This window comes from Chenopodium album, chromosome 8, assembly GCF_948465745.1.
Source record: "Chenopodium album chromosome 8, dcCheAlbu1.1, whole genome shotgun sequence".
Lineage (NCBI taxonomy): Eukaryota > Viridiplantae > Streptophyta > Magnoliopsida > Caryophyllales > Amaranthaceae > Chenopodium > Chenopodium album.
The window spans coordinates 23,500,399-23,526,149 of NC_137841.1; the positions used below are offsets into that span (position 1 = coordinate 23,500,399).

The following is a 25,751-nucleotide window of genomic DNA, read 5'->3' on the forward strand; positions in this document are numbered from 1 at the left end:
TAAATACTACATGATGCATTTTCCGCAGTTGATGTTTCAATAATTGTTTTGAAAAACAATCACAAAAAAAAAAAAAAAAAATTAGTAAAACCTAGGTTTCATACTCTTTTTGAACCAAATATGAGCAAAACCACTTATTCTTTCCAATTTCAATCTTGTTTTGTTGAATTTTGTAGTGATTGAACAATTTTTATTGATAATTTGTCTCAAATTCGTAGAAATTTTGGGTTTGAAAAAGTAGATCAATGGGTTTAGAGAGAGAAAATGGGTGTAGAGAGAGAAAATGGGTAAGGAGAGAGAAAATGAAATGAAATGATGATTTAAATTTTTTTTTTAATTTTTTTTTATTATCTATAGGTGGGTAAAAAGTGTGGTTACTATTCAGTTACTACACAATTACAGAAAATGGGGTTGTTGGGTTTGTTTATGCATTGTTTAGGGATGGGGGTGTAGGGATAGATAGCTACACTAGAGTATAGGAGTATATAATTACGTTATAACTCGGATTTGGGCTTATAATATATCGTTGGAAAGCTCTTTTAAAGCCCCATCCAACTATTCAATTATTGGACCCATATTATGGACCAAAATAAACTGGATTAAACGTTTTTATAAAAAGGACACGGAATGAATGATTTTAAAGGACACGAAATGAATTATTTTGGGTTTAAAGGCACGAAAAGAGGAAAATAAGTTATGGTTTGGGGAAATGGGCTAGAAGTTGGGTTGGTTTATGAAATGGAAATATGGATTTAAGCACTCCAAGATTAAATACTCAACCCGACCAATAATGGCAGTGAAAGGTTGTTCATCACCGGGTTTGGTTTTGGAGAGACATTTTTAGGTGTCTACAGTAAGAGAATTTGAAGTAAGTGATTTCTATTAGTTTTGGCGATTTTAAAATCGTATACAAGGTACGTTCGCGTACTTAGCATATTTTTGATGATGTAGTAACATGCTAGGCTTGATTAATTAATTCCAACTAGCATCATGCTAGCTAGATTATGATTGGAAATTGTGATTTGGTTGATGTTGGTGATTGAATTATGAAGCATGATTTATTTGTGATGTATTAATGATTTGGAAATAATCGTTTGGCATGTTGAATATGAACCACACTTTTATTTATGGCATGATAGGAAGCATGTTTAATTAAACTAAATGTTTAATTTGGTTTGGAATATTAACAGGAAATTTTATTATGGTTAATATAATTTTTATTGATGGTATAAGCATGAGAAAGGAGTTATTTAATTGTCTTTTTACACGAGGATTAAATTATATTTTGGTGCCTTAGTGCACCTAAGGTGTTTCTGACACCGAGGGATAGGAATTTTGGCGCATTACGCGTTTAAGGTGTCTTTGACACCGAGGTAGATTTAAAAAGTGTTCAACATTAAATATTATGTGGTCACTAATTATTTAAGAATTAAATTGGAATGTTTAATTATTTGAATAATTATTATGATTGAATGATTATGGTTTGAGAGCCATCGCCAAGTTTAATAATATATAAATAACGTAAAGTGAAAGAGATTACACACCAAAACTCTTGGAACGTATGTATATACCTTGAGTATGAACATATGGGGGGGGGAGTCATGGGGTTTTATATATAACCATAACTTCTACTGGGAGTACATGACGCTATATTTTCCTTTTATTATTATGCGCAGGAATTCTGCCACTTACGAGTGGTTCTTTTATACTGGCATGTTTAGCTCCCGTGTTAGTACCTCTTTATTAGGCAGGTTAAGGGGGAAACCCGTTCGATGCGTAATTAATACTAAATAAATTATTTAGGGTTCGTTTGGCATCGCTGTGGGGTTTTTTTTTTTTATTTTTTGTTTTTTAAAAGTATATTATATATGTCACATAATGAATCAAAAATTATTTAGACTTATTAAAATCATAATAATTTTGAAAACTGGCAACCGAAAAGTGGAAACACGTTTTTCTTGTTTCGTGTTTTTGGTTTTTAGTTAAAAAAAAAGGAAACTGAAAACAAAAAATGATGCCAAACAAGCCCTTAGTTACTTAGTTAAGAAGTTTGTGGTATGTTGTGTGCTTGAAAACAGGTGCAACAAGGTATATAAGTCGTGTGTTGATAGGTAAAAACATGTTAGTGTGTTTAACTATGCTTATGTACTCAACTGTGCTGATTGTGTGTTTGTTTGTTTGTTGGCCGCTTTTCAGGTGATGAAGCATATTCATGATGGGCATGAGTGAAGAGCAAATCATGCTAGTTTCTACAAGTTTATGATATGTTTATCGCTTTAATTATTTTATGGTATTATTGTTTGTGAGACTAACGCGAATGTTTTGAATTTGGTTCGGTTTGTTAAGGGCCTACAATGGTTCCAAGTTGTATGTTGACTTTGTTTTACTTTGGTTTGACTTTACTTTCGTTGGTTGACTTTTTAAATTGAGTCGTTTTAAAAATGTTAAAGGAGAGTCTTCCGTTGTACTGTGTGTCTTTGATAGTTGCCTTAGCCGTTTTCACGGTGGCAGTAATTCTTAGATTTTCCTATTTTGAGTTTTAAACAGAGCAAAACATGTATCTTTAAAGAAAGGAATATCTAGGGTGTTACAGCGTGCTTCGCTCTCATTCGGAGCGTGCTTCGCTCTCACTCGGAGCTCTTACTTCAAAGCCAAGTCTTGCAAGCGCACACAACTCGATCCTGACCGGTCTGTTACTTGGAGTTTAGCCAAGTCAGACCAAAAACACTACTCGAGTATTATATGAACTTAAAGGTGTTGGGTGCTGCTGCTAGCATGCTTGCACGCCATCCCAGTAGGCTTGCTTGCTGCTTGTTGCTGGGCGTGTCACGCTATGGCGATGCTAGCATGCTAGCTGGCCTGCGCGCCAGCACGCACATCAAGCCGCGCATGCTATGTGGGCTGCTGGTGCACTTGTGCGCGGCTGGTGCTGCTAGCCTAGCTAGCCACGCACCAGCTGCCTAGCCATGCGCACCCGGCCATCACCCTTGGCTTCGTGCGGTGCGCATGCTAGCACCTCATGCCCCTAGCATTCGGTTTACTCGGGGCATTCCGATATTAGGGATATTTTGTTGATTAATTATTCATTTTACCGTCTCGTCTTTTATTAATTCGACTCGACTTGCGGCGCTCGGTTTCGATGCTCTTAGCTCGATTTCCGACGTCTAAATATTTAATACTCGAGCGACTCATTAATTCCTTCCAAATTAATTCGTCGTGTCGGATTGTTAGTTGTTTGGGTGTGACCCGAAGGGTTCAGTCATGATTAATATGTAATATTAATTATGGATTAATATTACAAATCGGAAGCGGCCTCCAACTAGGCATTTCGATCACTTGACCTTACTGAATAATTAGCTTTCTAATAATTCCGAACCCTCTATAGGAATAATACACTTGTTCGAAGGACACCATTCCTATCATTAACTATAAATTATCATCAATCTATAAGAAACAATATAATCATGAGAGATCTTATTAGATTTGTTTCATTACATACTTTATTATTATTGTATTTTTATAATTTTTACATGTATAGAAATGAAGAGTTTATGTTATAAACGTATTTTATAGACGTAAAAAATCAAATGAAACAAAAAATAGGGATAAGAGACTATAAACACAAATTTCAAATCTGTAAAATATAGATTCAAAATAAATGGAACAAAGTGTTAATTTTATTAATATGATAATTTATGGGTACAATCTCTAATTTGTTCCTCTGATTTGATCTCCACTTTGACTTTTATGTAATTCACGGATTGAGTTGATTCTCGAACGAGGGCCATTGAGGCTTGATCTCGATCGAAGATTTGATGCAGAACTTTGACTTATGTTCTTGTTTGAGGGCCGATGAGGCTTGATCTCTATCGAAGATATTTGATGTAGACCTTTGACTTAGGTTGTTGATTGAGGGCCGACGAGGCTTGATCTCGATCAATTACTATTTGATGCAGAGGTTGAACAGATGTTCTTGATGATTTAAATTTCTTCTTTCTTTCGTGTTGAGGGCTGTCGAGGCTTGATCTCTTCCACGGGTGATCTTCTAGAGTAGAATGACACGTCAAATGCTTGTTGTTCTTCTTCTAAGTTTGAGAGGTTTTCTCTGGAGAGGTTTGGAGTATTTGATGATAGGTTTTCTTTGGAGAGGTGTGGAGTATCTGAGAGGTTTTCTCTGTGTTTTTGATCTCCTTGTTTACTCTAGGTTTTTCCTCTCCCTCTCTCTCTCTCTCTAGGTTTTTCTGCCCTTCCAAATGAAATAGAGAGAACTCTATATATAGAGTAAGGTATACATAGGGTTAGGGTTTGATGTACATTGATGTTGGGCTTTCAATATTGGGTTGGACTATTATAACCTTAAAGTAATTTAGTTAAAATAATTAAAATGGGCTAATTTAGTTTATTTCACCCAAATTAATTAATTTAATTAAAAATCAAATAAACACAATACTTTGACTTTGACTTGTATAATATCCAATGTGACACTTATACAAAATTTACGTGCCTACAAATTGCCCCCTTCGAGAATGATCACGGACATGATTTTAAAGTATTTGATCGTGATTGGTCTCGAACCTTGCACCGCTTTACCCTTTAGACTTTTACTCTATTAAAAACAAGATCATCATCTAACCATTTGGCTTATAAAACAAATTAAAAGCAAGTACTTATTTCTTATCCTTATTTGTTTCACCTTAGATATCAAAAATCATGACTAAATACAAGTGAGCAACTCACGTCCAGTACCAAGACTTTGTATTTTCCTTCTTTTTTTTCCTTTTTTTTTTTTTGTTTTTTTGGAGTGCGATTTGGAGATAATCTTGAAAGCTCAAATAGTCAAAGGCTTTCCAATACTCCACGAGACACAGATCTTCTTGCTTTATCTTTTTTTTCTTCTTTTTTTTAAAGCCAAAAGAGAAATGAATGATAAGCTTTGAAATATTCCATGCAACCCACGCACTACTCAACAACTTGATAAGTTTCACAGCAAGATTATCTTGTTGGGAGACACATTTCTTGCGGCTATAAATATAACGTCGAAGGTTAGGATTTACTAAGCCAATTGAAGCTGCCATACTTGCCTCAATAAGTTCGATCCTTGCCGTCCAAGCATACATTGAAGCAGAAGCGGCTTCTACTCTGTTTATAACCAAGATACAATAAGGTGGAGCTACTACTCGAAGGTTACGAATTGACACCCGCCATGGAGCCATGGAGGAGCCGCTAGAGCCACGCCACAACAACTATTTGATGTCACGCTGCAACACCTACTTCGATGCCATACTGGAGGGAGCTACAAAGCCATGCCACAACAACTGATTAGATGCCACACTGCAATGCAACACTCACTTTGATGCCACGCCACGACTCAAATTGGTGCCATGGAAAATTTCTTTCGACACCACCACAACAAAGGGGGCTGCTATGACACCTCGGAGCCATGAGCCAACCATCCACCTCACAAGTCACTATTGTGGGTGCCTTGGCGATGAATTTTTTGCTGTGTGTGTGTTTTATTTTGCAGGTTTGTGATTTTCTTGGAGCTATCATCGCCCTTCACGCACGAGTCATGTATACGAACCTCGCAACTCGAACCTTGTCTTAAAGTCTCGGAGATAGATACTTGAGAGTTGCAACACAAATTTGACATATTGACATCGTGCCGAGCTAGCCACACAACCTGAAAGTCGGTAGATAGCTTAAAGCTACACAACTCAAGCCCCGCAAAGCCATGCATGTTCATAATAAGCTTATGTCCAGCCTCTATTTCAAGCGAACCAGAAGACATTTGGCCTATCACACCGTACAAATTGCAGCTATATGTTTTGTCGACCATGTGTCAAAATTTCACATAAATCGGACCACCTTTACCCCTCCGATCGAGTGCTCGATCAAAGCTACTCCAAGAATATCGTGGCTGATTTTGTGCGAGTTGCTTCTTTTTTTTTTTTTTTTTTTTTTTGTAAAATATGATGATCATGATCTAATGACATCCATGTGACAGACATTTTTTTTTTCTTTTTTTCTCTTTTTATTTTATTTTATTTTTTATTATATTTTTTTTTATCATGAAAATGGCTATTTGTAGGGAATATTTCAATCATTACCCCAAACATGAACCCCAATTTGATCATACACTAAAGTACGGTGGCGTCCAAAGGGAAGGAAGCTAGAGCAAAAGAGTCGCCAACAAGTTTTAGGAACTTGTAAACCGTTCCCAGGGTGAAGGTTACACCCCTTAACAATCCAGGAGATCGCCAAATCCAATAGGTCTGGAACCATGACTGGTAGTTCGGGAATGAAGGTACAAGTCCAACCTAAAAGAGATTGAACCTGCCCTAATAATAGGCCTCTACTTTATTCTGATTGCATTCGTGTGCGCTTTCTGACTAACATGCAATCATTAGGTTAACCCTAAACCTGTTTAATCTATGTTGGTTGAATATGAATGCACAAACAAACTATTATTGGCGATCACTTGAATTATAATCAAATTAACCCTAAACAATATTATTAATTATCTTATTAAGCGTGATTACAAGTACAAATTCCCTTTAAACATGCATAAAAGGTGTGATCAAGCAATAACAATAAATAAGCATCAAGCAACATAATAATCATAATATTATAACAATCATAACAATGATCATAATCATGATAACAAAATAATAATTATCATAATAATCATAATCATGTTAATGCATAATAATAGCAAGATCCTAGGCATGATACTAACAAGATTAATAACAAACCCCAGCATGTCACTTAATAATAAAAATCAAATATTTAGCCCTAACATGATACTAACATGAATATTAGGAAAGAAAATTGGAAGCATCACAGGAATCATAATAAGCATATTTGAAATTATAACTTTACCCTAAACATGATACTAGGAACTTATTGTTGTCTTGCTAAACATTAAATTAAGGAAAGCATCCTAACATTATACTAGGAATCAACATAACAACCTAGACATGATTTCTATATCATAATATCAATGAAAACAATTGAAGCATTTACTTGGATGTCTCGTATCTCTTTCTAATAACAAAACACACACGTTAGTAACTTCAAGGAAAATATAAAATCAAAGAATTAAATAATTGAAATAGAGATTTGGGACCAAACACTCAGATATTAAACCTTTCACGTCTAGGGTGAAGGCAACTTCAAACTATGCTAGGTGTTTCTAGATCTAATGTATGTGGAATTTTGTATGCAAAAAGGCTAGTTTAGAAAAGAGAGAAAGAGTAAGAGTAATCAAGAGATTCTTGATGAGAGTTGGTGATAGAGAGAATTAATGAGAAGAATTGATGATTGAAAACAGAGGTTTTAGGAGGCTATTTATAGAGAAAATCAGCCGGATATGATAAAAAAAAAACGAATCAGAGTTTCGAAAAAATAAAACACGACCGCAGCGCCAAACACGCGCATGGCGCCAGACGCTAGGCCTTGCGTCCGGCGCTGCTAAACAATTTTTGCGGATTTTTTTTTTCTCATATCTATTGATCCAGAACTCCAAATAAGTCATATAATATGTCGTTGAAAAGATCTTGAAGTCTAATTTCCAACCCAATTAGAATCAGATTAAAATATTTTGCATATAAAAATATATGGCCGAAATAGTGGAAAGGTGTCAATTTTGGATAGAGTTTCATTTCCATTCATATCTTTTTCGTTATAGCTCGGATTTAATATTATAATATATCATTGGAAAGATAATTTCAAGATCTACCCAACCATTTAAAATTTGGATAAATATTATGAGGCATGAAAATAAAATATGAATATATTCCACTTCGTACAAAACAAGGATTCTAAAAAGGAGTAGTTTTATTGAATTTCAAACTCTTTGAAACATAATTAGCACTCCTAACTCCATTAGGATTTAAGAGAACCTTCTAGAATATTCTAGAAGCCTATAATCAATCCTAATAGCTTTAGGAATGATAATTAATAATAGTCCCTCCTCTAAACCCTAGAAATGCTATCTAGAAGCGGCGACAAAGAAAACCATGAAAATGGCCTATCCCCTGAAGAGGATGACCAAATCAGAAGATCGAATAAGAAAATTAAGAGGAATGCAACTAAAATGGCTAATGGTGCTGTAAATTCTCATCTTAGTGACCAGGAGGATATATTTATGGAGAGTATGGATGCCAATCCCCAGCAAGGAAAGGAGCAACAACATCCTATTTTGTTTATCCAGACAATGAAAGGCCCTAAGAATGGAATCAATCCTCTGTATGAAGATGATTTTAGAGTTGAGGAAGATTTGTCTGAGGATGATGTTGAGTCTGACTGTGATTCAGAAGATGAAACATGCGCCAAAATCCTTTTGACCAGAGAGGAGAAAATGAGACTTCGTGCTCCGTGAAGAAATGCTCTTATTATCAAATTATTTGATAAGAAAATGAACTATGAAGTGTTTTTTCGAAGGCTGAGATTGAAATGGTCTTTGAAAGAAGATATTGCTCTGACTGATGTAGGGTGCGCGTACTATGTGGTGCGGTTTAACAATATGGAAGATTATGAGTTTGTCCTTTCTCAGGGACCGTGGATGATTGGAGATAGCTATCTCACAATCAGGAAATGGATTCCTAATTTTGTCCCAGATGAAGAACCAATTAAAACCTTGACAGCATGGGTAAGGATCCCAAACCTTTCAGTTGAGTATTTTGACAAAAGGTTTCTGCATAAGATAGGTTCTTTGATTGGAAAAGTGGTGAAATTCGATAAGAATACCTGTAGGGAATAATTTCAAGCTTTAATCCCCTTGCTTGAACCCCACTGTGATCATACACTAAAGTACGGTGGCGTCCAAAAGGGAAGAAGATAAAGCAAAAGAGTCCCCAACAAGTTTTAGGAACTTGTAAACCGTTCACAAGGTGAAGGTTACACCCCTTAACGATCCAAGAGATCGTCAAATCCATAAGGTCTAGAACCAAATAAGGGTTCGGGGATGAAGGTACAAATCCAACCTAAAAGAGATTGAATCTGCCCTAATAATAGGCCTCTACTTTATTCTGATCGTATTCATGTGCGCTTTCTAATTAACATACAATCAATAGGATTAACCCTAAACCTGTTTATCTATGTTGGTTGAATATTAATGCACAAATAAAACTATTATTGGCGATCACTTGAATTATAATCAAAATTAACCCTAAACAAGATTATTAATTATCTTATTAAGCGTGATTACAAGTACAAATTCCCTTTAAACATGCATAAAAGGTGTGATCAAGCAATAAAAATAAATATGAAGCAACATAATAATCAAAGTATAAATATAATCATGATCACAAAATTATAAAAATGAAATAATCATCATAATAACAATCATATTAACCATAATAATAGTGTTAATCATAATAATAATAATTATAAAATTATAATCATAATCATGTTAAAGCATAATAAAAATAGCAAGATCCTAGGCATGATACTAACAATCATAAATATTAGGAAGAACATAGGAAGCATCATAACAATCATATTTAATATTAAAATTACCCTAGACATGATACTAGGAATATCATAATAACAATATAAACATGATTTTTACATCATAATATCAATTAAAACCATTAAAGCACTTACTTTGATGCCTCGTACCTCTTTCTAATTACAAAATACACACGTTAGTAACTTCAAGGAAAATAATAATCAAACAATTAAATTAAATAATTGAAATAGAGATTTGGGACCAAACCCTCAGAAATTAAAACCTTTCTCGTCTAGGGCGAAGACAACTTCGAATATGGCTAGGTGTTTCTAGATCTTGCGAATGCGGAATTTTGTATGTGAAGCAAGTTTGAGAAAGAGAAAGAAAAGAGATGAATGAATTAAGAGAGAATTGATGATGAATGAAAACTGATTGTTGATGAGAATTCGTGAGAATTGGTGAATGAAAATGGAGTTTTTAATACGTTATTTATAGAAAATTCAGCCAAAAAGATAAAATAACAAAACAGAGCACTTGGCGCACGCAAAACAGAGCTGGCGCCAGCAAAACAGAGCTGGCGCCAGCAAAACAGAGCTGGCGCCAGCACCAGCTTATTGGTGCCAGGCGCCAATGGCTAGCACCATACGCCAATGGCTGGCGCCAGGCGTGGTTCCAGGCGCCAATGCCTGTTTTGGACGCGTTTTCGAAAATCAGATAAGTTTGCCGTACTGGAGGATAAAATCGTATCTTTTCCTCGAAAATGCTTTTTGATTTTAATTAAAACTATGAAAAGTCAACAAAAAGTCAATTTATCAATGCTAATTGAATTAGGAATGAAAATAACCTTCTAGAAGAATCTAGAAGACTAAAACCATTCCTAATTGCATTAGGAATGATAAATCATATTAGGCCCTCCCCTAGATCATTGGGCCGTATATAAAGCTCAAACCGGGCCCAGTTTAGTAAATTGGCCATAACTTCCTCAATATTCATCGGAATTGGGCTTATAATATATCGTTGGAAAGCTCTTTGCAAGCCTCATACAACTATACTACTATTGGACCCATATCATGGACCAACCAAACTGTATTGGCTGTTTTCTTAAAATAAGTTTTCAAAAACAGAGAGAAGAGAAAAGAAAATTAAAACTATCCGCAACACTAGACTTTCCACACTTTCGCTTCATTCGATTATGATTCGACATGAAAGGTACTCATCACCGGGTTTGGTTTTGGGGAGACACAATTGGGTGTCTACAGAAGCCCCCACTTTGACTGAGTTTGGAGAAACGCATGTTTCGAAAACAAAAGTCAAAGTATTGATAGGGACGGAGAATGATTCAGAACGTTCTGCGATCCTAAATCACTCTTGCAACGCCGATACCTGCAAAACTAGCATTAGTTAAACAGATAAAAGAGTTAAGAAACTCGTATCTTGCACCGTCGAGCACACGTCTCTGAAAGTAACTGATTGTTTTGACGACCTCCTACAAGCTAGAGAATGCCATCCCGCTTGAAAACCGCTACGCCTGTAACTGCTTCCAAATTAGAAGATTGTTTCGCCTGAAACGATCCTCCTCCGCTATGATAGTATTCCACATCCAAGGGAATACTATCGAAGATTATTTCTCTTGAAACAATCCTCAGTTGTTTGTGACAACTCTCCACAATCTAGGGAACGCCACCTTGCTGTTTCGATGTTCACTCGTCTCTGAACAAAGAGCTTCCTTTTTTTGGATATGTTCACGTGTCTTTGAACAAAGAGCTTCTCTTCTTTTTTTTTAAAAAAAAAAAATATGTCCACGCATCTCTGAACAATAGAGCTTCTTTTTGATATGATCTTCTGAATGATGTGTCCACGCGTCTCTGAACAAAGAGTTTGATAATAGGATGCCCACGCGTCTCTGAGCAAAAGAGCTTGTAGGAAATGTCTACGCGTCTCTGAACAAAAGAGCTTGAAAAGGATTGTCCACGCGTCTTTGAACAAAAGAGCTTGATTGATATGCCCATGCGTCTCTGGACAATAGAGCTTGAATGGAGATGTTCACGCGTCTCTGAACAAAAGAGCTTGAAAAGGATTGTCCACGCGTCTCTGAACAAAAGAGCTTGATTGATATGCCCACGCGTCTCTGGACAATAGAGCTTCGGTACTTGAACGTTTGTTGCGATAATATGCTGAAGAAAAATTTCCGAAGACCAACGTTTGTCGATCTCTAAAGCTCGCCTGAACTTTGCTTCCGCTAAAACCAGTATGTCGGTGTTTCCGTGATGAGCCAATTCTTAGGCGCTTTAAGCTAAGTGCGACGATCTTTCATCAGGTCGACCACTTATTGCAATTGTAATCAAACTGACTAATTAATCATGTCAAATTGCTTATAGGGGCTAACTGGCGTACCAAGGAACCCGAAATTGCTGTATGAGGTCGAAATCACCTAATTTCTGAGAGGCTTCGATCTCTGTCGCTACTGAAAAGATCTCTGGCGTCAAGATTTGGAGTAGGGTCTTCCCCATTCTACTGCACCTGTATTTATTTTCGACTATAGAACTTTGCCAATTTCTTTAATCATCTTAGGGTTGACCTAAGGTTTAGCATTGCTTGACTCATTGACTTGACACAACTCAAGGTGTAAACTTGACTCGCTGTGATTGACTGGAGGTTGACTCGACTCGAAGTGTTTGACACGTGTGACTCATGACGCGTGTGTGCATAGTGTTGATTCAATTTGACTCAAAAATGAAAAAAAAAGCAAAAATTTTCCGTCATTTTTGTGGAGGGTACCGACTTTCTCCCGAAAAGAAAGACACGAAAAAGAATCGAAGTGAAGTTTTTGAAGATGCATATTGAATAAGCTTAGTCAAATGTCGTTTGATACTATCTCTCAAGGTGGAAGGATTAACCCATCCTAGGCTATCTCAACCGTTGACTCCATGATGAGAGTATATGGGTAACTTAGGCACGGAGGCTAAGTACTTCATACTTCGTGGTGCAATGATGAGTGATGAGTAATGTTGATATGACAAGGCATGCTTCAGCGTTAAGATTTCATGACAAAGGGTTCCTACGGGAAGTGTATTTGGTCATGTATGTGTGATGTGTGTGATAGTGACACTAAAGTTAGGCCGCAAGGGCTAAGTGTGTGGAAAGAATATATTGAAAAGAGTCAAATGATGGTGACTCTTAGGCTAGGTAAGCTAATGATGTAGGGATCAAGCCCCCAAGTCTAGCTCTAAGTGAAAAGGGATGAGCATAGGAGATCCCTTGATATGATCACGGTGTAAGTGTGTGAATGTGAATATGAATGCATGTTTATTACGGCCGCACCTCGATGTGAAGTTGCCTACGTATCCGTTAGGAATAAGGCCGAATGTAGCTCTAGCCGAACCTCGCACAAGTGTTTGTATACCTGTAGGGAATAAATTTCAAGCCTTAATCCCACTAGCTTGAACCCCACTGTGATCATACACTAAAGTACGGTGGCGTCCAAAAGAGAAGAAGATAGAGCAAAAGAGTCGCCAACAAGTTTTTTTAGGAACTTGTAAACCGTTCACGAGGTGAAGGTTACACCCCTTAACGATCCAAGAGATCGTGAACTCCATAAGGTCTAGAACCAAATAAGGGTTCGGGGATGAAGGTACAAATCCAACCTAAAAGAGATTGAACCTGCCCTAATAATAGGCCTCTACTTTATTCAGATCGTATTCATGTGCGCTTTCTAATTAACATACAATCAATAGGATTAACCCTAAACCTGTTTATCTATGTTGGTTGAATATTAATGCACAAATAAATCTATTATTGGCGATCACTTGAATTATAATCATAATTAACCCTAACAAGATTATTAATTATCTTATTAAGCATGATTACAAGTACCAATTCCCTTTAAACGTGCATAAAAGGCGTGATCAAGCAATATAATAAATAATCGAGCAACAATAATAAATAATAAATATCATAAATAATAATCATAACAATAAAATTATAAAAATAATCATAAATCATGTTAAAGCATAATAAAATAGCAAGATCCTAGGCATGATACTAACAAGATTAATAACAAACCCTAGCATGTCACTAAGCAATAAAAATCAAATCTTTAACCCTAACATGATACTAACGATCATAAATATTAGGAAGAACATAGGAAGCATTGCAAGAATCATATTTAATATTAAAATTACCCTAGACATGATACTAGGAATACCATGATAACAATGATTTCTACATCATAACATCAATAAAACCAATTAAAGTACTTACTTTGATGCTTCGTACCTCTTTCTAATAACAAAATACACACGTTAGTAACTTCAAGGAAAATAATAAACAAACAATTAAATTAAATAATTGAAATAGAGATTTGGGACCAAACCCTCAGAAATTAAACCTTTCACGTCTAGGGCGAAGGCAACTTCGAATATGGCTAGGTGTATCTAAGTCTTGCGAATGCGGAATTTTGTATGTGAAAAGCAAGTTTTGAAAAGAAAGAATTGAGAGAGATGAGAGAATTAGAAAACTGATTGTCGGTGAATAATCGTGAGAATTGGTGAATGAAAACGGAGTTTTTAATACGTTATTTATAGAGAAATAAGCCAAAAAGATAAAATATCAAAACAGAGTCTGACGCACAAAAAAACAGAGCTGGCGCCAACCCTGGCTAGCTGGCGCTAGGCACCAACACTAGCATATAATTTCCTCGAAAATGCTATTTGATTTTGATTAAAACTCTGAAAAGTCAAAAGTCAATTTATCAATGCTAATTGAATTAGGAATGAAAAGAACCTTTCTAGAAGAATCTAGAAGACTAAAACCATTCCTAATTACATTAGGATTGATAAATCATATTAGGCCCTCCCCTAGATCATTGGGCCGTACATAAAGCTCAAACCGGGCCCGGTTTAATAAATTGGCCATAACTTCCTCAATATTCATCGGAATTGGGCTTATAATATATCGTTGGAAAGGTCTTTTCAAACCCCATCCAACTACACTACTATTGGACCCATATCATGGAACAAACAAACTGGATTAACTGTTTTCTTAAAATAAGTTTTCAAAAACAGAGAGAAGAGAAAAGAATTAAAAACTATCTGCAACACTAGACTTTCCACACTTTCGCTTCATTCGATTATGATTCGACGTGAAAGGTACTCATCACTGGGTTTGGTTTTGGGGAGACACAAATGGGTGTCTACAATACCTCAAAAAGGTCTTTTAAGGGTTGTAACGTGGTTAGGCTAAAGGTTTGAAGAAGAAGGGGATAAAGGCTCAAGACCCTAGATAAGCCCCCAAGGTGTGCAACCTTGCTATTGAATCTTTTTATTTTTATGCTTGAGTTTCTACTCTTTTTTAGCTCTCTTTGCTTTAGCATTTATTTTATTTTAATAAGTGTGGGCAATCCCGATCATGCGGTCTATCACTCACTTGGCATTCATGTTTCTCAGGCACGGTACCGAGCACTCGATAAGAGACGCATCTGAGATGTGTTCATATCGAAGACATTTTCATATCAAAGACATTGGAAAACTTGCCCTTTTGTACACTTTTATTTATTTTTTTTTGCTTTTATTTTTATTTTGATCTTTTGAAATCACTCAAGCCTTTTTAGAATTGCATAAGTTGCACACCATCCCATCCCAAGGTTAGGTAGATGTAGGTTGAAAAAAAAAAAAAGAAAGGTCTATCGTTAGACAAGGCTCATAGTGGTTTATGAAGAAAGGATTGTAAATTTGAAGGGTGAAAGGAAATATGATGTGGCTACAAGGGGTGCCTTAAATCATTGGTATACCTTGTGCTTAATTCGACATGGATTTTTTTTTTTTTTTTTATATTTAATGCAATATAATGAAATGATCATATATAAGGAAATAAATGCTCATTTTTATTAAAAGAAAATATATAATGATCCTACAAAATAAATCTAAGGAGAATAAAAAGGCGCCTATGCTAGACTTATTAGGGAAAAGGGTAAAAAATAAAGAAGAAATAAAGAAAAAGAGGTCACGAAATCTTGTCGTTGAAGCTCACCTCTTGTCTTGTGTTGTTTCCTTTATCATCACTCGCTCTTCTTGTTAACTGGAGGCATAGGAAGCTTGTTATTATCAATCAAATGTTGGATAGCCTCCTTTAGCTTCCAACAACTCTTAGTAGTATGACCCCTACCTTGATGGTACTTGCAGTGTTCGTCTGGATTCCAACTAGGCAATATTTTCTTAAGTGGAGGATCTTGAATAGGTCCAATGGGAGTAATGATTCCCTTGGCATGGAGTCGATCGAAAGCCTCATCGTAGCTAATTCCAATAGGAGTAAATTCCCTTTTCGGTTGCTTTCGATTACCCATGGCTAGGATCTCACTAAGGTCGAAAGTACCAACACTATTGCTAGAGTAGGTGTTTCCGGAAGAAGAAGAATAGTCGTTCTTTTTCCTTTTACAACCACTGTTACTATTGTCACTGGTCTTGGCCTTCTTGTCGCGCGGAGGAACATGAAGGAGATTTGAATCAACGGAGTCTTGAACACGATCCTTGAGGGCGAGACACTTTTCAGTAGTGTGACCGCGACCTTTATGATATCGACAATAGGAATTTGGATCCCAATTGGGAAAACGTTTTCAGATGGAGGGTCTTGACTGGGACCAATGGAGCGAATATGACCTTGATCGTGTAGACAGTCAAAAGCTCCATTATAAGTCATTCCTATTGGTGTGTACTCTTCAATGGCACGTTTTGCCTGTGGCTTAGGAGCATTGAGTTCTTCATTAAACTCTTGGCGAGAATTTTGTTCAATGGCCATCACCCAATTTGCTAATCCTTCTACCACATTCAAGAGCATGGCAACGACATCTTGCAATTTTCGAACGTCCTCTTTTAGACTTGACGAGTCTTCCTTGGTATTATCTAAGAAAAGACTTTCATCCTCCCCAATCATGGCCACTTCATCGAGAGAGGTCATATAAGCTATCTCGATCATCGGCTCTCCTACAGGTGTGATAAGAAGTGATGGATCGAAGGGTGCTTGGTCATCTTCGATGGCTAGAATCTCGGAAGTTTCATTGTTATCGATCAGATCTTGAATAGCTTCTTTGAGTTTCCAACACTCCTCAGTGTCGTGACCCTTTCCTTGGTGATATTTGCAGTGCTTATTAGGGTCCCACTTAGGTGGCCTGGCTTCTGGAACTGGATCTTTGATGGGCCTTATGGGCATGACTAGTCCTTTGTGATGTAGCTTCTCGAAAGCCTTTTCATAACTCATACCAAGTGGAGTGAACACTCTTTTTGACCTTTGGATTCGTGGTTTAGAGGCGTTCGTGGCATCTACTTCATTAATGGGAGAGGTAGAAGAAGGATGGTCGCTCTTCTTTCCTCTCGCACCATTATCTTTCAGAAGGTCATCTTCAATGTCAATGCCTATATTTTAGACATCCTTGAAAGTATTCAAGTTGTGTTGGTATTTTAAGTGCTTTGAATACTTCCCTTGGAGATTCTTGATAAACATCCTCACAGATTCTTTTTCGGTAGGAGCCTTGACCATATTAGCGGAAGTTTCCCTCCATTTATTGAAGAAAGAAGTGAACCCTTCGTTTTCTTTTTGTTTTAACATCTCAAGTTGTCTGTGGTCTGTCTCGTCTTGGATGTTGCACTTATATCTATCTATGAAAGCGTTTGTTATCGACTCCCAAGAAGAGGTTTTTTCTTTCTCGAGAGAAAAGAACCATTGTTGACAAACGATTTTGAGAGATAGTGGGAACAGAGAGGGGAAAACCTTCTTATCGATACCCTTAATGTTCATTATAGTTTCGAAAGCTCTTAGATGAAAATAAGGGTTATCTGTTGCCTTGAATTTAGGGATGTCAGTGGCGTTGAACTTATGCGGAAGAAGTTCCTTGTCCAGCGAGACCCCTTCTGAACTCATGCCCTGAAATTTATAGTCACTAGATAGCTTGCTTAGACTCTCTTGTATGAGGTCCATCTGTTGTTGCTTCACGGGATCATTGATCTTGAGTGTGAGTAGCTTCAGTGTCTCAGTCACGGTAACTAATTGGTTCCTAAGCTCATTGACTTCTTCTTGACTTGCCATTATCCTTTTAGCCTTCCTCTTTTGACGAATCGGTTTATCGAAAAGTGAAACTTGAATAAAGAGGTTGTCCTTGATTAATCGCCCTTCTCTCCTCGACTAAGTACTGTGGAAAAGGAATTTGGGGATATTTATTGTTAATTATTTGACTCAAACTTCATTCAACATGCAATGGATGGAGGAAGTGAAGAAAGATTGGAATAGAATGTGAAAAAAGAAAAGGATGATGGAGGTGGAGGGATATGAAGAATTAGGAATAGAATGTACCCCCCAACTCAAATGACGGAAAAAGAACCGACTCATGCATGAACCTAAGATATGGTCATGGTGATGTGTACTCAAAGTGTGTGCTAAGACTAGTGAGTGTAGGTGACATGTTAAGACTCTTGTCATGACCATGTGGCTAGACTATGTGACTAGACTCAAGCAAAGACTAAGTTAAGACTTCACGTATATGCATTAAACTGGACAGACTGTGGTATTTTAGTCATAACGTTTTATCTGTGACTCTGATTTGGATGAAACTAACGCCAAATTAAAGATAAAACTCGGGGCTATAGATCCATAGGTTGTACGGCTCGCAGTTCTTCCTAGAACTCCGGCTATGACCAAAACAAGTTGACGTTTGTGCATTATACGGGAATAAAAATCCGGGTTGACTTAAAGGAACTATGACTCGATTTTATGTTTATTTATTAGCTCTAATTAATTAATTAATTATTTAAACAAAGTCCTTTAGTCATTAATCAGTTCATTTAGTCTTAACACAAGTCAAACAAACGGTTAGGAAAAATCACATAGAGTATGCACAACAAATAATGCACAATTAGTCAAGTAGGCACAATATGATGCAATGAGTTTGCAACCTAACCATGGCTCTAGTTCTCTAAAGTCCGGGATACGGTTTAGTTGATAGAGGGTCCATGGTTAATTGTCTGGATGCACCGCGCGGAAGCCTAACCGTGAAGGGTTGGCGCGAGTGGATGGGACACCACGAGTTTTAGAAAAAACTCGCTTCCATGGTTTGGTGAATTCAACATTCTCGGTTGTACCCTTTGTTGCACGGAGCGTTCAATCGGGTAGATGGAGCATGAATTCCCAGAGGGTTATGTCCATATGTAGAACACATATGGGTTTCAGAAAAGTGAGAAAAAATTCAATCAGGAAGTAGGATCGAGCAAACAATACGAAAAACCGGTCGAAATTAGAACTCATATTTCTGGCTCGGTATTGGGGGAAATTGGCGCCAGCAAACAGAGACTGGCGCCAGCTTTTAACTGTAGCGCCTGGCGCCAATACTGGCGTCTGGCGCTACGACTAAAATGCTGGCGCCAAGCTCTGGCCCCTGACGCTACTTCCCACATGCCTCAGCAGCTTTCTGTGTTCGATAAAATTTTCCAGTTTCGCGCGGTGTTATTTCGGTCCTAGTTGTGAAAGATATTTCTCAAATTTCCTACGTGTAAAATCCTATGTTTTAACTCATTACGGATGGTTTTTCCAATGAGATCTTTTTTTATGCATATGACAATAATGTTAATCAAAATTACGCACATGAAATACTTAGAACGTTTCGAGTCTCATCTACTCATTCTAAATCATTGCCGAAACAAATTCAGGAATTAAAATAGCAATCCTCCCTAGTGGAGTCGCCAAAATCTGTAGGGAATAATTTCAAGATTTAATCCCCTTGCTTGAACCCCACTATGATCATACACTAAAGTACGGTGGCGTCCAAAAGGGAAGAAGATAGAGCAAAAGAGTCGCCAACAAGTTTTAGGAACTTGTAAACCGTTCACGAGGTGAAGGTTACACCCCTTAACGATCCAAGAGATCGTCAAATCCATAAGGTCTAGAACCAAATAAGGGTTCGGGGATGAAGGTACAAATCCAACCTAAAAGAGATTGAATCTGCCCTAATAATAGGCCTCTACTTTATTCTGATCGTATTCATGTGCGCTTTCTAATTAACATACAATCAATAGGATTAACCCTAAACCTGTTTATCTATGTTGGTTGAATATTAATGCACAAATAAAACTATTATTGGCGATCACTTGAATTATAATCAAAATTAACCCTAAACAAGATTATTAATTATCTTATTAAGCGTGATTACAAGTACAAATTCCCTTTAAACATGCATAAAAGGTGTGATCAAGCAATAAAAATAAATATCAAGTAACATAATAATCAAAGTATATAAATATAATCATGATCAAAAAATTATAACAATGAAATAATCATCATAATAACAATCATATTAACCATAATAATAATCATGTTAATCATAATAATAATAATTATAAAATTATAATCATAATCATGTTAAAGCATAATAAAAATAGCAAAATCCTAGGCATGATACTAACAAGATTAATAACAAACCCTAGCATGTCGCTAAGCATTAAAAATCAAATCTTTAGCCCTAACATGATACTAACAATCATAAATATTAGGAAAAATATAGGAAGCATCATAACAATCATATTTAATATTAAAATTACCCTAGACATGATACTAGGAATATCATAATAACAATATAAACATGATTTCTACATCATAATATCAATTAAAACCATTAAAGCACTTACTTTGATGTCTCGTACCTCTTTCTAATTACAAAATACACACGTTAGTAACTTCAAGGAAAATAATAATCAAACAATTAAATTAAATAGTTGAAATAGAGATTTGAGACCAAACCCTCAGAAATTAAAACCTTTCACGTCTAGGGCGAAGGCAACTTCGAATATGGCTAGGTGTTTCTAGATCTTGCGAATGCGGAATTTTGTATGTGAAAGCAAGTTTGAGAAAGAGAAAGAAAAGAGATGAATGAATTAAGAGAGAATTGATGATGAATGAAAACTTATTGTTGATGAGAATTTGTGAGAATTGGTGAATGAAAACGGAGTTTTTAATACGTTATTTATAGAGAAATCAGCCAAAAAGATAAAATAACAAAACAAAGCACTTGGCGCATGCAAAATAGAGCTGGCACCAGCAAAACAGAGCTGGCGCCAGCAAAACAGAGCTGGCGCCAGCACCAGCTTATTGGCGCTAGGCGCCAATGGCTAGCACCAGGCGCCAATGGCTGGTGCCAGGCCTGGTTCCAGGCGCCAATGCCTGAAGTCAGGTGCCAGGCCTGTTTTGGACGCGTTTTCGAAAATCAGATAAGTTTGCCGTACTGGAGGATAAAATCGTATCTTTTCCTCGAAAATGCTTTTTGATTTTAATTAAAACTCTGAAAAGTCAACAAAAAGTCAATTTATCAATGCTAATTGAATTAGGAATGAAAAGAACCTTCTAGAAGAATCTAGAAGACTAAAACCATTCCTAATTGCATTAGGAATGATAAATCATATTAGGCCCTCCCCTAGATCATTGGGCCGTACATAAAGCTCAAACCGGGCCCAGTTTAGTAAATTGGCCATAACTTCCTCAATATTCATCGGAATTGGGCTAATAATATATCGTTAGAAAGCTCTTTGCAAGCCTCATCCAACTATACTACTATTGGACCCATATCATGGACCAACCAAACTAGATTGGCTGTTTTCTTAAAATAAGTTTTCAAAAACAGAGAGAAGAGAAAAGAAAATTAAAACTATCCGCAACACTAGACTTTCCACACTTTCGCTTCATTTGATTATGATTCGACATGAAAGGTACTCATCACCGGGTTTGGTTTTGGGGAGACACAATTGGGTGTTTACAATACCGCTTCAATGGATCGAGGTCAGTATGTGAGACATAGTGTGGAAGTTGACTTGACTAAGCCCCTATTGTCAAAATTCAAGTTGAATGGCAAAGTGTGCAAGGTGCAATATGAGGGTCTTAGGCAAATATGCTTTAAATGTGGTAAACTTTGGCATAAGGAGGATAGTTATGGTATGACTCAGAATGAGAATGGGGAAATTGATGGAAAAAACTCATGGCGGAGAAGAGAAGACTGATAGAAATATTGGTGGTGGTGCTAAAAAACCAGAGAAAACGGATAGATATGGAACTTGGATGGTGGTCTAAAAGAACACTAGGAAGTATGTGCCTAAGAATAAAGGTGGAAGTAGTCGACATCAGGAGGAAGGAGTGAAGGAGCATACTACTAAGCAGGACACTAACCAAGAAAAGTTTGCTTCAAGGAATGTTAAAGAAAGAGTTAAACAAAGTGAGAAGACTAATGCTGGCTCGAGGTTTAATGTTCTTGAGCTGGAGAAGGATATGGAAGTGGAAGATATCACTGAAGAGGAAGAAGAACTGGAAAGAAACAAAACAGCTCCAGTAGCTGAGATAGTGCCGCATAGTATGATGACATGATGATGGGTGATGCTGTTAACCTAGGATAGGATAGTGGAATATGCGCTTTGGGGAATCAGTCTTTGGAAATAGACCTAAATGGGTCGGGTTGTGAGAAGGATATTAATCAAACAGTGGATTTGGGTGGATCTTTATTGATGGGAAATAAAATTTTAAATAAGGAAAGGGAGATTTTATCTTATGGTAAAGGTTTAAATGATAGAAAGAAAGAAGATTCTAAGAGATCTGGTGCAAAACAGGGGATTTTATTAAGGGGATTTCAAAGAAAGTCACCTCTGAATATTTCTACTTCCTTGAATAACTCGATTAGAATCTCCTCAAATAAGGAAAATTCGAAGCATAGGTTGAACTTCCACCCGTCCATTGGCAAAGAAAACATTGCTATTGCGACATTAACTCCTTCTGCTCTGTATCGCAACTCTTCTCATCCCTCAATTGATTCAGAACCTCCTGATCTGAGATATGAATCCCAGCAAAATTCCGATTATGCTCGAGGTGAAAATCCCTCGGGAGTACGAGATGTTCATAGATTACCAAGTGGAGGGGCCAACGCTGCTGACAGTTCATCCCTCGACTGTGATATGTCCAATTTATATAGTGTTTTACCCCCGTCCCATGGTCATAATTAGTAGTGTTTTTGGCTCTTTAGGGCCACTTTTATTACTAATTTGTGTTTTCTAGTGTTTTTGTAGTTTTGCTTGAGTTTTGTAGGAAAATGCACACTTAGAGCGTTTTCCGGGTTTTTCAAGAAGCAACTACAAGAGTTAGGAGGACACGACCATCCTTGAAGCCCAATACCGGTGAGAGCTGGTGATTAAGGGCTCGGTATGTGATACCGGGGCTATTGGATTAAGTAATCAAGACCCGATGAGGAAATCCGGATTGGGCCGAGGAATCGAGCCCAATCGAAATCCAAGCCTCGAAGAAGAAGCCGGGCCCGATCGGGCAAGCATACGCCCGATCGAGCGGGTGCGCGCAAAGCAACATCAAGGAATAAGCGCGCCCGATCGAGTGAGCGTAGGCTCGATCGGGCGCAGCACACCAGCAAGGGGCATAGTAAAAAGGCGGGCCCGATCGGGCGTGTGTTTTTCTAAGTACCTGATTAGTTTTGTTTTAGTTTTTGTTTTAGGAGTGTTTAAGTACGAATTATGTATGTAATTTTTGATTACCTTCTCTTTTAGATTTTCTCTCTCTACTTAGGATATTTTTCTCTCTCTTATATTCTCTCTCAACTTTGTTCTTAATTACATTCATTAATCCAGATTTCTTTTGGTAACAATTTCTTCTCTTTTAATTTCTGTTATTTTATTTAATTCTTTCATTATGTCTTGCTTTATTGATTTGATTAGTTTAGATTTAATTATGCTTGAGTAGTTTTATTTCTAGGGTTTATGGGGATCTAATAAATAATATGAAGGGGTAAATTTGTGATTGTTGATTATCAATGCTTGGTTAATTTCCTATTGATTGATTTAATGCTATGCAATTAGGTTTGGCCATATTTAATTGTATGAGTTTAACAATATTAATTCGAGATTCAACAGATGAGAATTGATGTTTAGGCTTAGTTTCAATAGGCGGACTAATTTATAAATGGTTAAGTCGAGATTCAACTTATGAGATTTAATACCGGTAAATTAACTCTGTGATTATAATACGTAGTGAAAGCCCTTTATAATCTGATTAATCAATGCTTGATGATTGCTTATTATGATTTGCCCTGGAATATTGTTTATTAGTGAACCTATGCCCTAGGCCTTTTAATATTTAATTTCTCCCTACTTTATTTTCTCTGATCATATTCTTCGTAGTTTAGTCTTTAATTACAACAATATTGGTTACCTTGATAATTTAGATTATAATAAATAATTAGGAGTAGAAAGACTTGTTTTAGTCATTGACTCGACCCTACTTCCCTATCTGCATTAGTTTAGAGGACTTAGGTAATACTTTTGATTAGGGGATACGACTTTACCCTGTCAGGCAGACAAGGTGGATCTTCAAGTGAGCACATATCTCCCACCGGGGCATATTTTGGCATGTATGATGGCGAATTTTCAAATTCTGATGAGGACAAGAGGGCCAATGGAAGCCCTGAAGGAGTTTTTTAGGCCTTCTGCCTAATCTCCCGAGAGATTTGTATGACTGCTACCCTTTATTCCTGATGTTTAATATGTCTATAAAGATCTTAGTGTGGAATGTCTAGGGTGTGAGGAAAAAAGTAGGTGTTATTAAGGAGCTTGTTCGAATTAATAAACCTACGGTTCTTGTGTTAGTTGAAACCCATCTAAGTGGGAATAAAGATGATGAAATTTGTGCAAAAATTGATTTTTCGAGTAAAATCCGAGTTGAAGCTCAAGGCTTTAGCGACGGAATTTAGCTCTTTTGGAAGCAATAAGAAGTTGAGATTTCTCATTATGATAATAGCACACAACACCTCATAATTGAAATTAAGAAGCGTGGTGAGGAACCATGGATGTTCTTGAAGGAGTTATGTCTTCGATAAGTGCAATTACTAGATATATCAAGGATCACTATTATGGAGATAATAAGTTCATTCTATTGGGTCGTCAATGTTTGGTGCTAGATATGACAATTGATCTTTGGGCTAGCTAAATATCCCAAAGCCTTATAGAATGGATCCTACAAGGTCACACATAAGAGTATTGGGTTAAACAAGTTAGAGGCCCATTATTGGGCCTCATGAGTTCATGACATACCACATTGATATTTGGGCTTGGATAATTAGAAGAGTCTAATGGGTTTTGGACATGACATGGTTTTATTTCTAGATATGATCTATAAATATAAACCATGCCTAGGGGTTGCAAGACAGAGCAATTGACATACAGTAAATTGTCACACAAGCAACCAAGCATCCCAAAACCCCAATTCTCTCTCTCTCTATTTCGGCCCTCTCTCTCTTTCCTCCCTGTCCGTACGGCTCTCCCTTGTGGGCGGCGCGTGTGGTGGTGCGTGGGTGGTGGTGTGGTGTGTTCGTGACTCGGATCTCCGTTGAAGGTTGATTGAAGCGTTCAGTCACGACTAACTAGCATTAGTGGAGGTTTAATCCGTGCTCGTGGACTAAGTAGAGGAATCACACGTGGGGTTCTTGTTCTCCTTATTGTTCTTGCTTGATCACTTGTGGAATCACGCTTCAAAGGTATTATTCTTACTCTTTATGTGTTATGCATGAGATCCTTGGTTAGGTGCTATATCAATATGATTCATGATTATTTCCGCTGCGTAGTACCTATAATCCCCTATAGTTCTCTGCTATCTATGCCAACCCTGACACCTCATCTCGTAAGAGATTATGGAAGGAGTTGGAGGATATTGGGAAAAAATTTCAAGGTCCTTGGTTAATGGCGGGGGACTTTAATGATACTCTTTCTATGTCTGAACGCAATGGAATTGGTGGGGCGGAGATGTAGCGTAGGTGTTCTGATTTTTCTAATTGGACAGAGAATAATGGTTGGATGGATTTGGGTTGCTCGGGACCCGAACATACCTGGGCCAGAGGGAACTCACCTGCTACCTTTAAATCTGTGAGGTTAGATAGAGGTTTTGCTAATGAGGCTTGGCGTTTGAAGTTTGACGAAGGTGCGGTGCGCAACTTACCTCGAATCAAATCAGACCACTGCCCGATTTTGATTAGTATGAATGGGTTTGCTAAAATCCCGACGACTTGTAAGCCTTTCAGATTTCAGGCTGCTTGGATCAGCTATGAGAAGTTCGATGATTTTGTGCGCAAAAGCTGGAATAATGAGCAGCCCTTGATCCCTTTCTTAAAAGAATTTGCGGAGAGTTTGTCTAGGTGGAATCGAGAGATTTTTTATAATATTTCCGTAAAAAATCAGAATTGTGGGCTCATTTAGAAGGTATTCAAGTGAAGTTGGCTAATGGAGGGCCA

The 25,751-nt window shown here is 37.1% G+C and overlaps 1 protein-coding gene across 1 annotated transcript; it reads left to right on the forward strand.

Moving 5' to 3' along the window:
• Positions 1–8,416: 8,416 nt before the first annotated feature.
• On the forward strand, positions 8,417–8,761 carry LOC145642837 (uncharacterized). The gene has a single exon (XM_081694003.1). It carries the CDS (start codon positions 8,417–8,419, stop codon positions 8,759–8,761), a length of 345 nt encoding a protein of 114 aa, XP_081550129.1.
• The last annotated feature ends 16,990 nt before the right edge of the window (positions 8,762–25,751 follow it).